We start from the raw sequence: 14,322 nt of genomic DNA, 5'->3' as shown, positions 1-14,322 counted from the left end.
GAGTTTGACACCTCTAATTTAAAAAGGTCCATACCTTGTTCAATGCTCCAGGTTGCTGGCCTCTCATCCCAGCCTGTCCCCCAGCTGCTTGCTGTTGGAGGGTCTCAGCCAACAGGGTTCCACTGCCAGCCATTCCCTGATTACCAAAGCCCATCCTGGGAGAGCCATTCAGCACCTGGTTCCCAATCATGCCTGGCTGCTGCTGTCCATTATTGCCTTTCTGCTGCGCTCCCATCATGGCCCTGTTAATGCTGCTGATCATTCCAGCTGCAGCATTCTGTTGCTGCTGCATCATGTTGGCCTGTTGCTGAGGAGAGAGGTGCTGCTGCCCCTGGCCCATCATCTGCTGAGGCCCCTGACCCGGGGATGCCTTCATGTTTGCCAAATGTTGCCCCAGTGGGCCTCCTGGACTGCCCATGGCTCCTTGATGCCCTTGTTGATTCGAGGTGGTTGCTCCTGAGCGTAAAAGCTCTGAGAGCTGTTTGTGCTTGGCCACAGCATCCTGGCCTCCACCAACACTACCAGGAACTCCTCCAGAACCAAGACCAATACTCAACCCTCCTGCTCCTACAGGACCCAACCCAGAAGGTCCTCCTCCCAGACTGGTGTGCAACTGGTTAAGGTCCCCACCATTGACCAGACCTGGTTCACTTGAGCTGATGAGCTCATCCGGGAGGTCTTGCTCCAAGTCTAACAATGACCCAAAATCTGAAATAAAGAAATGCAAAAGTTTAGAAGGGAGGAGACAATGAGATAGGATCCAAAGCTTGGAAAGGGCGAGAAAAGGACAAAGAGCCACAGCCACGTTAAGCTGGTATAATCCTTCATTTTTCAGCATGATTGAGTGAAAATGCAATTGCATGCTGGACATAAAAGCTGTTAAGAGGTCTATGACCAATTGTCTCTCGTCAGAAATGAATAACATTCCATCAAACGACACAAAGTGCAAAACTCGTGGTTACTTTAAAACACTTAAATGTACGTTTTGTGCGAAAGTGTATCCACAGACATAAATGTAAATAAACACACCCACAAGGTCTGCTCAGAGTCCCTGAACAGTAAAATACAACATGTTGCAATGACAGCTTTATAGATGCACTATGAAAAAATGTGTAATTCCAGAGAAGCAACCTTATGCCCTAAAACAAAGCGAAACTGATACAGATACACTCACTGTGTTATTTAATTTCCAGTCAGTTCCACTACAAACAGCTTTGGCAGCCAAGGAAGATGAATGAAGGCAGTCAAAATGAAAGAGCACAACCCTTGAAATGTCCAACAGTAGATTCTCATAATATTCTGGTTTAGAAATCAATTTGTTTTAATAGTTATTTCAAGCCCTATAAAGACATAAAATGATAAATTTCTAAGAAAAACTGAACACCAGTGAAGCTCAAGTTTACCGAGCAATCAAATAACAAAAAACTGATTAAAATAATATTTGAAAGATGGAAAGAAAATCTTTTAGTCAGGAGCTGATTGTGGAGAACTGGTTCAGCGCTATCCACATTAACAAAACTGTCTTTTTACCAAGCCTTAGTTGTTTCCATCATTTTTGTTTTCGTGAAAGCAATATATAGAAGGTGATTTTACCATTTCCTTTTGTTTTGTAGCTCTATCTTTTGGTCACATGATGGACTCATCTTACAAAAATAAAATTACTCATCCTTAAGGAACTGAAACTTGTTTTGTTTGTTTTTTGTTTTTTTTTTAGTTTACCGTCGTTTGATTTTTAATTTTCCTTCTTAACCCAGGTAATAAAGCATGCTAAAAAGCCATAAAGCTGGTAGTAATAAACTGCATCTTCGTAGGCTGGTGATTTCCTGACGGCACTGCAGTGATCCTCAAAACGTAAAAATGCAATGTTAGAAAAATGTGCGGCGTCGGGATCATTTAACCTGGTGACAACCCAACCTAGTCCTCTGCTGAGCCTGGCAGGAAGCTGATCATCGACAAATGTTGGAAAACATTAAGTGATGAACAAGTATTTGCTCGTAAACTTGACTCTCAGGTTTGTGTGACAATGTTTGGGCACGTTGCTTCCTACGAGTCACTGTACATGTAAAGCTATTATTTAAGCTGATATACAATATCCAATCAATAAAAATGTATACATTAAAATGACAGTTCATGGCTTTTCGAGTTTAACAATTAGTCGGACCCCTTGGGCCTAAATTTAGCTCTCCCATACGGCTAGCAGCTCCATCACCAGTCTGCTCACGGTAGTTGGGAAAGGGGCAAAAACAAGGTGCTTTAAAAACATTCAGTCACACACACAATTAGTGTGTTTCTGAAGTACATCCATTTCGTACAGCTGTGAAGCGCCAAAAACTTTAGCACAAGTTGTCTCTGGTTAGAGGATGAAATCAGCCTGGTTAAAGTAGCCATTAGGAACGGGACCGTCCGTATACAGTGTGTTAGCGTTAGCTCCGCGGCTAACGCAGCTAGCTCCGGCTAAAATGGCTGTTAGCATGGGAGCTAGCTCGTTAGCCCTTCGTCACGTCCGACACACTCTCTCTCCTAGCACGCTAACATTAGCAAGCTACGACAAAAACAGAAGAGTAATCCAGCGTCTTTGTCCCATTTCAAGCTAAAATGACCATCGAAAAATGACAAAGTTGACGAATAATAATAAAGCGAACCATATCGTGAGAGAAAACTTACCATTTCCATCGCTGGCGGAGGCAGAAAGTGCCGGAGAGGAGAGTTTGGGCCTTTTGGCTGAAGGCGGGCCAGAGTCCAGAACGTTCTCGGCCATATTTTTTTCGAAATAAAAATATATAAAGTATCCACAATTGCAGACGTTTTCACGCCCTTGCTAGCTCATTCCTCTTCGTTTCCAATACTGCGACTTTTCCCCCTCCTTTTGGGGTACTAAGAGGGGGAAAGTCCCGTGTAGAAATTACTCCTCTTTCCCTGGGTTCGCCTCTCGATTTCAGCCTCGGCGTATATCTACCCCCCCTCCTCCTCCCTCCCTCGTCGGATTTTTTGTTCTTTATAAATTTCTGCCAGCGGAGGAGGAGGGGGTCGGTAAAAGTAAAGAGAGACACACGCATCGGCTTCCTTCTGAACTTAAAGTGGCTCCTCGGAGGTGAATAAACTGTCCCAGTGTATCGCGTCCATGGCTGCAGCCGTCATTTCAGCCTCCTTTCCAGCGGAGTCAGGATGAAGATAATGTCGGGCAGAAAAGGCTTGTTTGCCTGCGAAGTGACGGCGGTGGTGCTGCTGGTGGCAGCGGGTGAGGATGGGGGGGGGATGCAAATAAAAAACAGAGCTGACAACTGTGAAGCTGCAATGGTGGAAAAACTATGTTTATTCGCGTGGCTATGTATATTACAGGAAATAAAAAGAAGAAACATTTATTTATGCATCAATCTAAAGTTGCATCTCCTGCTGGTGAAGTAAAACTGCAAGAAGTGAATTTGCATTATATTCAACAGTTAACTTTAATGATAACTAGCTAATTTTTTTCTTTAAAAAAAAAAAAAATTCTTTAGCGTTTGAAAGAAGAAAAATTGTTAAAATTTTGCTTCTTTAAAACACTTTTTTTTTTTTTTTTTAAATCCTTCAGTTTTAGAGAAGCAAGATTGTTAAAAAAAAAAAAACAACAACAAAAAAAAAACCAAAGAAACATGAATTCACAAACATGAGATAAGAATCAGCACCTCCAAATCTGAGACCATGGTCCTCAGCCGGAATAGGGTGGATTGCCCTCTCTGGGTCGGGAGTCAGGTCCTGCCTCAAGTGGAGGAGTTTAAATATCTCGGGGTCTTGTTCATGAGTGAGGGAAGGATGGAGTGTGAGATCGACTGACGGATCGGTGTGGCGTCTGCAGTAATGTGGACTCTGCGCCGGTCTGTCGTGGTGAAGAAGGATCTGAGCCAGAAGGCAAAGCTCTCGATTTATCAGTCGATCTATGTTCCTACTCTCACCTATGGTCCTGAGCTGTGGGTCGTGACCGAAAGAATGAGATCTCGTATACAGCCAGCTGAAATGAGTTTCCTTCGCAGGTTGGCCGGGCTCGCCCTTAGAGATAGGGTGAGGAGCTCTGTCATCCGGGAGGGGATCAGAGTAGAGCCGCTGCTCCTCCGCATCGAGAGGAACCAGTTGAGGTGTCTCGGGCATCTGGTCAGGATGCCTCCTGGACGCCTCCCTGGTGAGGTGTTCCAGGCACGTCTCTCTGGGAGGAGACCCCGGGGAAGACCCAGGACACGCTGGAGGGATTATATCTCTTGGTTGGCCTGGGAATACCTTGGGATCCCATCGCAGAGTTGGCAAATGTGGCTGGGAAGAGGGCTTCCCAGCTGAGGCTGCTGCCCCCGATACCCAACCCCAGATAAAGGCAGAAGATGGATGACTTCACAAACAGACTTTATGGCTTCTCTGGAAAAGGTGGAACCTGACTGTTCAAATATTCATTTAAGTCAATACCAACTATTGTCTTCCTTATGATTACTCTATGTGTAAAACTTTCATTGTGATTGACGTCTTCTATGATCATTGAGTCAAAAAAAATGAAATAATATTTCTGATAGATAGATAGATGGATGGATGGATGATGGGGAATGAGAGGGCTAAGATCCTGCGAGACTTCCAGATATGGACTGACAAAATGGTGGTGGCCAACCACCATCTGACAAAGTGATCTTGGATATGCAGCAGAGAAAAGCTGTGGCAATTGATGTACCCAACCCTCATTATCAAGACAAATTAACAGGAAAAATTGGAGAAATACTTTGAACTCAAGGAGGAATTGGACAAAGCCTGGAAGGTAAAGACAACCGTACTACCCAATGAGGAACTGGGGGTCATGTCCCCAATGCTGGGGAGATGGCTCTAACAGATACCCGGAGAAACATCAGATATCTCCAGTCAGACAAGTGCAATCCTTGAAGCAGCTAATATATGGTATAGGACCATCAAGCCCCCAGGACTGTGGCTGAGATAAACATCCAACCAATTCAATATACTGACCCCACGATTTCTGGTAGCATTGCTCTGTTTTCTGCATCAAGTGAATGCTCGCAAAATGGGCCTTTTGAGTGAATCCATTCCATTTCAACTCGAGAGTTGGGGTCCAATTCCAGGCTTCCCTGGGCAAGACACTTAACCCAAGTTGTCCTCCAATGTGCCTATCAGGTACATGTGTACGTCGCTTTGGATAAAAGTATCTGCTAAATGACTATAGAATAGAATCCATGAGAATAGTTTCAATGACTCTGATTTGGCAACAAATTCAGAAAAAAATTATATGGTTCCTTTGTTTTGGTTTGCTTTCGTACTGCACTTTACTGAAGTGGACAAATCACCTGTACAACTTTACGCAGTTAAAACAGTTTGCAAGGGTTAAATTCCACAAAATGACCACTGACCAAAGAAAAAAAACCCTGGAGGTAGAAGAAAACCTGCATCATTGATTAGCCTGAACAAAAACCAGATCATTTACCACAAGTAAACAATGGAGCAACAGTACGTTTATTTAGTCTTTGGCTTTCTTGTTTTCATTTTTGAGTTAGAACTTTATTCAGTTTTCACAAGAATCTATTTAGTATGAGCAGCAGCAGGGGTAGCATGCTATCCAGCACACGACAGGGCTGTCCAAATCTGTCCTCAAGGGCTGCTGTACTGTAGATTTGATGAATCCCTGCTTCAACACAACTGGCTCACATTAAAGGATCCAATAGCCTATGAAGCTCTGCAGAATGATTGATTCCTTGGAGTCAAGTGTGTTGGAGCAGGGATAACTGGAAAACCTGCAGAATTGTTGGCTTGAGGACCAGAGCTGGTTGTAAACATCATCTTCATCATCATCTTCATCTTCATCTTCAGCCACTTATCCGGGGTCGGGTCGCGGGGGCAGCAGCCTAAGCAGGGAAGCCCAGACTTCCCTCTCCCCAGCCACATTTGCCAACTCTGCGGGGGGATTCCGAGGCGTTCCCAGGGCTGCCGAGAGATATAATCCCTCCAGCGTGTCCTGGGTCTTCCCCGGGGTCTCCTCCCAGGGGGACGTGCCTGGAACACCTCACCAGGGAGGTGTCCAGGAGGCATCCTGACCAGATGCCCAAGCCACCTCAACTGGTTCCTCTCGATGCGGAGGAGCAGCGGCTCTACTCTGATCCCCTCCCGGATGACCGAGCTCCTCACCCTATCTCTAAGGGAGAGCCCGGCCACCCTGCGGAGGAAACCCATTTCAGCTGGCTGTATACGCCTGGTTGTAAACATGCATGTAAACTTGTATCTGGACACCTACTCATAAGTTTTACAGAGATTTGGTGGCAGGAGTCTTACATTTGCATAGCTTAAATGCTATTATTTATCTTCATGTGGGGTTTTTTGCAGCAGTTTGATCTTAAAGGATGGATTCACAAAGTGTCCATCAACTTGCGTCCCAATCTGTGGCTGGGGACTCAAATGAATTTATACTCTGCATTAGTAAAGATAATTATTAGCATTTCTTTGTTGTAAGTGTTTAATATAAGAGCTGGTTTCATCAAAGGGGTTCAGATCACACCAGTTGATCTTTGTGGGAGGCCATGAAAGTTTTTGAGGATGGGGTGCTGTGGTCTATGGTGCTGGATTGGTTAAAAAAAAACTTACGGCTGAGTTTTGGATGTACTGGAGTTTGTTGGGTTTGGAGGGCGAACCAGAGGATTCTGCTTTACTGATCGAGTTGGATGGAGATGCATATCTGAATGTCGTCGATGTAGCAATAGAAGTGCGATCTGTGTCAGCGAGCGAGAATTTAGGAAATAAAGGATAAGGATCAAGTACAGAACCTTGGGGCAGAGGGGTCAGTGAGGAAGAAGATTTGTGGATGCACACTAAGCTAACCCTTCACCTTTGATACAAATTGTTGGTTTTCCTTAGCTCTGTAAGATATTTTTAATTAATATTTATGTACACAGTTATAAATCGGACTTATGTAACTTTTTTTCATTGAATTAAAATGAATTGAATAACTAATACATTAGATGGAAGAATACAATAAGCATTTACATGAATGCATGAACGGGAAAATAGAGAAATTTCTGAATTCCAGAATAGCCGGCTTGCTTAACAAGGAAGGAAAATAAGACAAGGGCTGTTAATCAGTCATTCAATCTATTGTATCTCGGTGAATATGACACATTTGAAAGGACAATACATTTGTGGAATGAGCAACATAGTTGAGAATGTTAATTTTTCCAATGAAAAACTTGTAAAATCCTTTGCAGACACCCTGAGAATCCAGTACAAACAGCTAATTTCTAGTCTCATACGGCTGCCAGGAGGTCTACCATGACTGCCCTTCACAGTCAGATTAGATCGTGCTGCTGTTGGCAACATGTATGCTAAAACTCGGATATGTCGAGGAACATTATGTTCGGCAACAAATTCCAATTCTGCAAACAGCATTAGGATCAGAGGGCCGAATGTGATAAAGACGATGAGAACACTATGCTGATTGATGCACTGATTGGGTTAGAGCTTTTAGAGGCGGCAGTGTGATGGTGTGGGCCAGCGTCTCCCTCATTGGAGAAACAAAGCTTGTCATCACTGGAGGCGATCCCAATGCAGAGACATGTTGAGATGAGATTGTGCAACCAGTGGGAATCTCACATCTCCACAGTCTGGGACCAAATGCTGTTCTCCACTCTTCTCCCCACAGAGTGGGGTTAAAAGAACGACCTCCAGAATTTAGGAGTGGAAAGACTGATGGAGTCATAACCTCATCTTTATTGAAAACTTGTGGGATCAGCTTGAGCATGCTGTTTATACTAGAAAGACCAACACAACCAAATGGACTGACTTCTGGTTAATGCTGGTTGAAGAATGGGATGCCACCTTTCAGTAACGTGTGACCAACATGAGGAGGAGGTGCAAGGCTGTTGTTCCTGTGGATGGTTCTTTAACATGTCCTGTCTTTTCTATGAACAAATAGCTGATAAGTCTTGTTTCTCCAGACTGCAATCATCCAATCTAATAAATAGAAATGGTTTGACACCGGCAGAGAAGATTTGGCAGTCCTTCATGGGTACATGCTGAACTCCGCTGCTCCTCCCACAGGCTTTCCAATGGTATTTTAATGCTAGGAAACATTAATACAAAGAACGATTGACCACACACAGATACTTTCTGCTCAAGTTTATTTAGTAAAAGGCATCTTTACACTCTTTCAGGTTCACTGTTTAACTTTAAATATGTAAATAATCTGTTCTAATGATGAAGTTAATGTTTTGAATGCAATGATTGATATTTGGTCTGCAAACTGATTTCCATAGAAGTGCAATACATTTTTTTCTTAGTCAAGGTAAGATCTCCTGCATTATCACTTACTCTAGTCTCCAAGATACAATTTATTTATTATAATGTTTAAGCATATTTAGCTTAAATTTTATTTGAATAAATCTTGATTAAAATAAAATAATTCCAAATCAGAATGGTTTTGATGACTGAGAATTTTATTATGTCTCTCAAGTGCCAAAAACAATTAGACTTCTTTGGGATACTGTATATATTGTGCGAATATTGCAAATGTTTATATTGTGTTTATTTACTTCCACCGGTATCATTCATTCTTTTATTTTATTCATTCTCTATACCGTTTAGTCCAATTCAGGGTCGAAGCTGGAGCCTATCCTAGCAACCATTGTGCAAGAAGCAGGGTACACCCTGGACAGGTCGTCAGTCCGTCACAGGCCACTGGTATCATGTATATTATTTTCACTTAGGACATTAAAAAAAACAACAACTGAGTGTTAATTTTAGTGCAGGCTTCTTAACAATCAGTTTAATATGTGTCAAGATAAAATATTTTGCAGCTCATTTGATCTTCCTGGAGTTTTCTGAAGAATGAGATTCCAGAAAATAATTTATCTTGGATATGATGACTTTTAGGAAACGGCCTTTCCTGATTATGTCTTTCTGATAAGGAAGAATACATTTGGAAAGTAGATTTTTTTGACTTGTATAATCAAAGCTTCTCACAATTTAACATAGTAACTGAGGTATAGGTATGATCAGTGGTGTAGTCCAGGGTATACGTGGGTGTATACGGAGTACCAGTATACCCACTTCTTTTCCAGTCCAAATTGAGTAGACCCACTTCTAAACCTCCTGTGATGCTGCTTTTACAATCACAAACATCCCTACACACACCTACAACAATCAGCAGCTCAGCTAAGGTTAACTATGCTACACTGGTGCAGTTCGCCGTCAGCTGTGTTAACTTTAGCCTTAACATAGACATAATAAAGATATATGTATATATGTCTATGAGCCTGTCTCCCACTAGTCTGTGTGCCAGTATTGGTTCAGTCATTGAAACCGAAGAGCAGAAATTATGTGTCAATAAGCAAATAAAGTGGTGGATTTTTGGGGTAAATTAAATATAGTAGTCTTACATGTTACTTTTTCTGAAACTGTTTTTCTGGGCTACTTTTTTCCCCTATTTTTTTTTTATTTTATTTTATTTTTCTAAAAAAAAGGGTGAAAAATTGAGAATATACCGGCTTCTAGATAGTAGATTTCACTGCTGTGTATGATAGTAGATTTAGAGGTCAGACTTTTGGTGGGAGAGGTACAAGAAGACTGGAGGAGCAAGAGAGATGATAAGAGTTTGTGTGCAAGTGAAAGTGGTTTAAGGAAGCTGGAAGAGAAGTTGTTTTAGAGGAATCCAACATCACTCATTCTGAAAGGGTGAATTATAAACAACTACTTCAAACTAAAGACTTCCTTGTCACTTATGTTGGAGATATGGGCTGTGGTTTGCACTGGACAGCAGAGATGTTGCAAATCAGGAGGTGATTACAGATTTACAGGCTGTGATGATGATGTGGGAGGCAAACGAGGCAGTTGTGGTGAGACGTGTGGCAGTCGTGAAGAGGGGGTAAAGGGCGTGGATATGGCAAGCAAATGCAGGCAGCAACGTCTGCTATACGGAGGCACTGATGAGACAAAGGGAAGAAACTAACTGTGCAACCCTCACAGTGGAAAAGCTTGGTTTATTTTTGCCTGTGAATAGTTGTGATTTAGTCCAACAAAAATCATAGAAACTGTAACTAAATTACGTACACTTTTTGTTTGTTTGTTTTAGGTTTTTTTCCTGCAACTTGAAGTTTGACCACTTCTTTCATATTTCTGCAACACGTGGCCGTTAAACAACAAACAAAATTTTTTGTATTGCTTCGAGTGCTTTCATTTCTGTGTTGGGAAAATATATATTTTTTTGTTTGTTGTCACAATTTACTCTTCCTCATGTGCAGCAAAATTCATGTCCTGCTTTGCATTGACCATTTATAACCCAGTTTGGGCGTGATCAAGGCGGGATATGAGGCTGATTCAGGTGCACGTTTCTGAGTAGTTTGAGGGCTATAAAGGAAAAATTGCCTGCGGATGTGTGTGTGAGATTCTGTAGCCTTCATCTGATTGGTACTTGGCGTGCAGCATTTACGGCTCATGTGCGCACGCATGCTATGGGTCCAAGGCCTTCAGTGTTTTTAATGATTCTCACATGAGGAACAAAGTCCCGGAAAACTGCAGGAGCTCTCAGCTCTGCAGTTTTAAATCAAAGTTAAAACCTTTTTCATTCATCAAAACAATTGTTAGTTCCTCAGTGTGTAACCTTTATTTCCTGCATTTGGTTTTTTTTTTAGCCAGTTTTGTCTTCATGCAGTTAATTTAATTTTCTTTTAAAGGTTGTTTTTAAATGCACTTTTGAAACTTCAGCTGTAATAATTGTCATGTTTTTTATGAAGCACTTCAAATTGTCTTCGACATGAAATCTGCTATACAAATAAACTTACCTCGCCTACATTGAGCCAAGGAAGTGATCGGATGTTTAGGTGAAAAATGCAAAGAAAGAATGTTACACAGTCAGATGGTACACAGATTTGGATCAAATAAGGAGACTGATTAAAAAGAACAAGTAGGACTTCAGGAAAGTATGTGTCCGGTGTGAAATGATGATGGGACAAAGCACAGATGCAGGCGATTTTAGTCAAAGACACACTGTTGAGATAGTATTAATAAAAACAAGAGAAGAGGCAGAGAAGCTCAGATAGTGGAGGACAAGGAGTCATTACAGCGCCACATGATCACTGATTATAAGTGAATATAACATTTACAACAGAACTAAACTGAGTTATTCAGGTTTGAATAGCTGGAAGAAAGGTAGTACTGACCGTGTATTCTGGATAGCTCGTGCAGTCTTAATAATTTTGAGGAAATGGAACAAGCAAATGAGAAAAGTATGAAGGATAAGGCCTGAACTAGGGTTGCCAGTCTGGTTCTCTGGATCTACTATCCTGCATCCCTTCTCCAACACACCTAAAATAAATGAATGGCTCAATACCAGTCATCTGTAGACTTGAATGACATGCAGACGAGATCAGTCATTTGATTCAGGTGTGTTGCAGAAGGGATACATCTCCTGGGCTGGACTTGGCTGGCTCAAACTAAGATGAACATAATCTGACAGTGATGTCCGATTTTTTTTAACAGAAAAAAGAATCCAGCAAAGACCCGACACAGAATCTATCTGCTGATGTCTCATCAGAAATAGTCTCCAGCGTTCAAGAAGCCCTTTTTATTGAGAAAAACAGGTAGAAAAAGTTGAGCGAAGCCAGATGATAAGAACCAGACTGAAAATCTGCAGGTCTGATGGCGTCCTCCATCCTCGCCAAAAACACAACATAAGCTGATTTCTTTTCAACTATTAATATGATTTTTTTCTATTTTGACTAATATGACTTGTCTAGGGTGTACCCTGCCTCTCGCTGATTGCTGGGATGGGCTCCTGCTCTTGTAATCCTGAATTAACCCTGAAGTGGTTAAGAAAATAGATGGATGGAATTTATGAACATTTAAGATTGATTTTTTTTATTTAATATCCCACCTTCTAAAAGCTTATTTTATGGAAAATAGATCCTTGTCATGTCTTGTTCTTTTCACGTGTTTTCTAAGTTCCAGATTCCTGTTTTCTTTTGTAGTTTTTCCCTGTTTAGTTCCCTTGTCTTGTTTCCTGTGTAGCTTTTGTTCCTGTCAGTTAGATTCACCTGGTCTTGTTAGTTTTTTCATTACACCACTGTCTTGTTTAGTTTCCCTGTATTTATACCCCTTGGTTTCTGTTCTCACTGCTGGTCCATTGTGTGTGTCTTTGTGTTAGCCTCCTGTGTTCAGTTCAGTTCAGTTCAGTTCAGTTCAGTTCAGTTCAGTTCAGTTTAGTTTAGTTTAGTTTAGTTTAGTTTAGTTTAGTTTAGTTTAGTTTAGTTCAGTTCAGTTCAGTCTTCTTCAATTAAAACTTCTTTGCCTCCCCTGGCTCCTATTCCTGCTTTTGGGTCCTCACCGAGAGCCAGTTAATACTCTTTTAAAGTCCATTTTAGATCTACTGTCATGGATGGCAGAGAATTTCTTTCAGCTAGGACAAACTTGAGTTTTAATAAGAGCTCCTGAAGACAAGAGAGAGGTCATTTCATACGAACTGCTGAATTTTAATCCTTCCCAGTGTGTGAGAAACCTGGATTTTGAGCTGGATTTTATTCCACATATCAAAAATGTAACTTTGGACAGGATTTTATAATCTTAAAAACATTGCCAGAGTCCGCTCATTCCTCTCTCTTGCCAGATGCTGATGTATGCCTTTATTTAGATTATCGTAATGCCCTGCTCTTTGGTCTTCTTAAAAAGTATGTTTCAAAATACTTCAGAAGTCAGCGGCATGCGTTCCGATGAGGACCAGAGGATGGGAACACATTACGCTAAAATCGATGTCTTGGCTCCCTGCATTTCAGGATTGATGTTGAGGTTCTTTAGCCATTTATAAATGTATTAATTGTCTTGGGCTTTCTTATTTGTGTGATCGGTTTTTAAATTATGAGCCCTGGTGGAGGTCCTCTGGTACCCCCTTTTTAATAGATCCGAAAGTAAGAACCAAAACCTACCACAAGGCCTCTTTTTATCACTATGGCCCTCATTTTGTCTGTTTATTATTATTATTATTATTATTATTATTATTATTATTGTTGTTGTTGTTGTTGTTGTTGTTGTTGTTGTTATTAATAATAATATTAATAATAATAATAATAATATTAACATTATTATTATTTTCATGATTTATTCTCATCAAATATTTGATAGTCACTCCATTATGTAATTACTAATCTATTTTAAATACCACCCACTTATGTAGTTTCTATCATCAAAACTGTTTTTTTTTCCAAGTCTTATTTTTTACTTTTATTGTTCCCATCTGTTTGTTGGGGGTGCTTTTGTTTGTTTTAGGCTTGTTCCAGTTTTCTTCATGCGGCTCTGCCTGCTCGGTCTGTGGGGTTATGGGCATGGGGAAGGCTCTTTTCTGGGGGGCCCTTGCATTGCAGCCTTTTGCCTGTAGATCGGGGCCTGCCCTGAGTTGGGCTGACCCCATGGTGATGCCATCTACAGTGATGGGTGGGCTGGTTCTCGTGTGAACGAATCCCCAGAATTTCCTGTCAGTGGTGCCAAGCCAGATGCTTATTTATTTGTTTGTTTGTTGGCTTAAGGAGACAGAAGATATGTTTTCAGAGTTGTGTTATGCAAAATGTGATTGGGGGTAGGGGCATTTTGTGTCTGTATGTGTGTGTGAATGATAAGGTGTGTGCTTATATTTGTCAAACTGTTCTTTGTTATTTTTAACATGTAAAACACTTTGCATTACTTCATCCATGACTATGAAACACACTCAAAAATAGAGGTACCAGCTTGTACCTAAAAAGGTACAAATGCATGTCGCTGGGGGTGTACTCTTTTGAGAGACATTTCTGTACCCTTCAGTTCTGGTCTATTTTTGTACCTTATCAAGTTCAACCTTACCTTTTCAAGTTATGTTTTTTTATGTTTTCCACAGCATTAGGCCTGGTCCATGCCACTTCGCAATATTATCCTATCTTTAATCTAGAAATAATCTTCAAAAACTCAAAATACTGACAATGTGGGCTACAGCAAGTGTTGTGCGTCTAAACCGGTCTCAATACATTTCTTTCGAGGCGATTTTTTTCTTTTTTTTTTAAATAAAATCATCAAATATCAGTTGTAATATGTGGTGATACTGATATAAAAGAAAAGCTGGTAAAAGTCCCAGTGTGCACTATACGCTGTAAAAAATAGTCCCGGTACACAAAAGGATAGAATTTAAAAGTGCCGGTACTGCGTACCGCTGCGTACCGGCCCACTTAAAGCACTGCTGCTAACAATAGTTTTTGTCACGACAAACATTTTTCAATGCTGCAGGTACCCTTATGGTTAAAATGGTACAAATTTGTACTTTATGTCACTTTGAACCCTTTTTCATACTCTGAAGGTGTGCTT

General features: G+C 41.1%; 1 protein-coding gene across 2 annotated transcripts in view; it reads right to left on the bottom strand.

Moving 5' to 3' along the window:
* The window catches only part of ep300a (EP300 lysine acetyltransferase a), a 31,947-nt gene extending 29,018 nt beyond the window's left edge, over positions 1 to 2,929 (bottom strand). For both annotated transcript variants that reach the window (XM_079260799.1, XM_079260800.1), the window contains exons 1-2: positions 2,665 to 2,929; positions 35 to 708 (exon numbers count right to left, since the gene is read on the bottom strand). In XM_079260799.1, the coding sequence (XP_079116925.1) occupies positions 35 to 708; positions 2,665 to 2,758 (768 nt within the window). In that variant the 5' untranslated portion in view covers positions 2,759 to 2,929. The remainder of the gene's footprint in view (positions 1 to 34; positions 709 to 2,664) is intronic.
* Positions 2,930 to 14,322: the final 11,393 nt, after the last annotated feature.

This window comes from Telmatherina bonti (genome assembly GCF_933228915.1).
Source record: "Telmatherina bonti genome assembly, chromosome: 21".
NCBI lineage: Eukaryota > Metazoa > Chordata > Actinopteri > Atheriniformes > Telmatherinidae > Telmatherina > Telmatherina bonti.
This window is presented reverse-complemented; position numbering and strand designations above follow the sequence as displayed.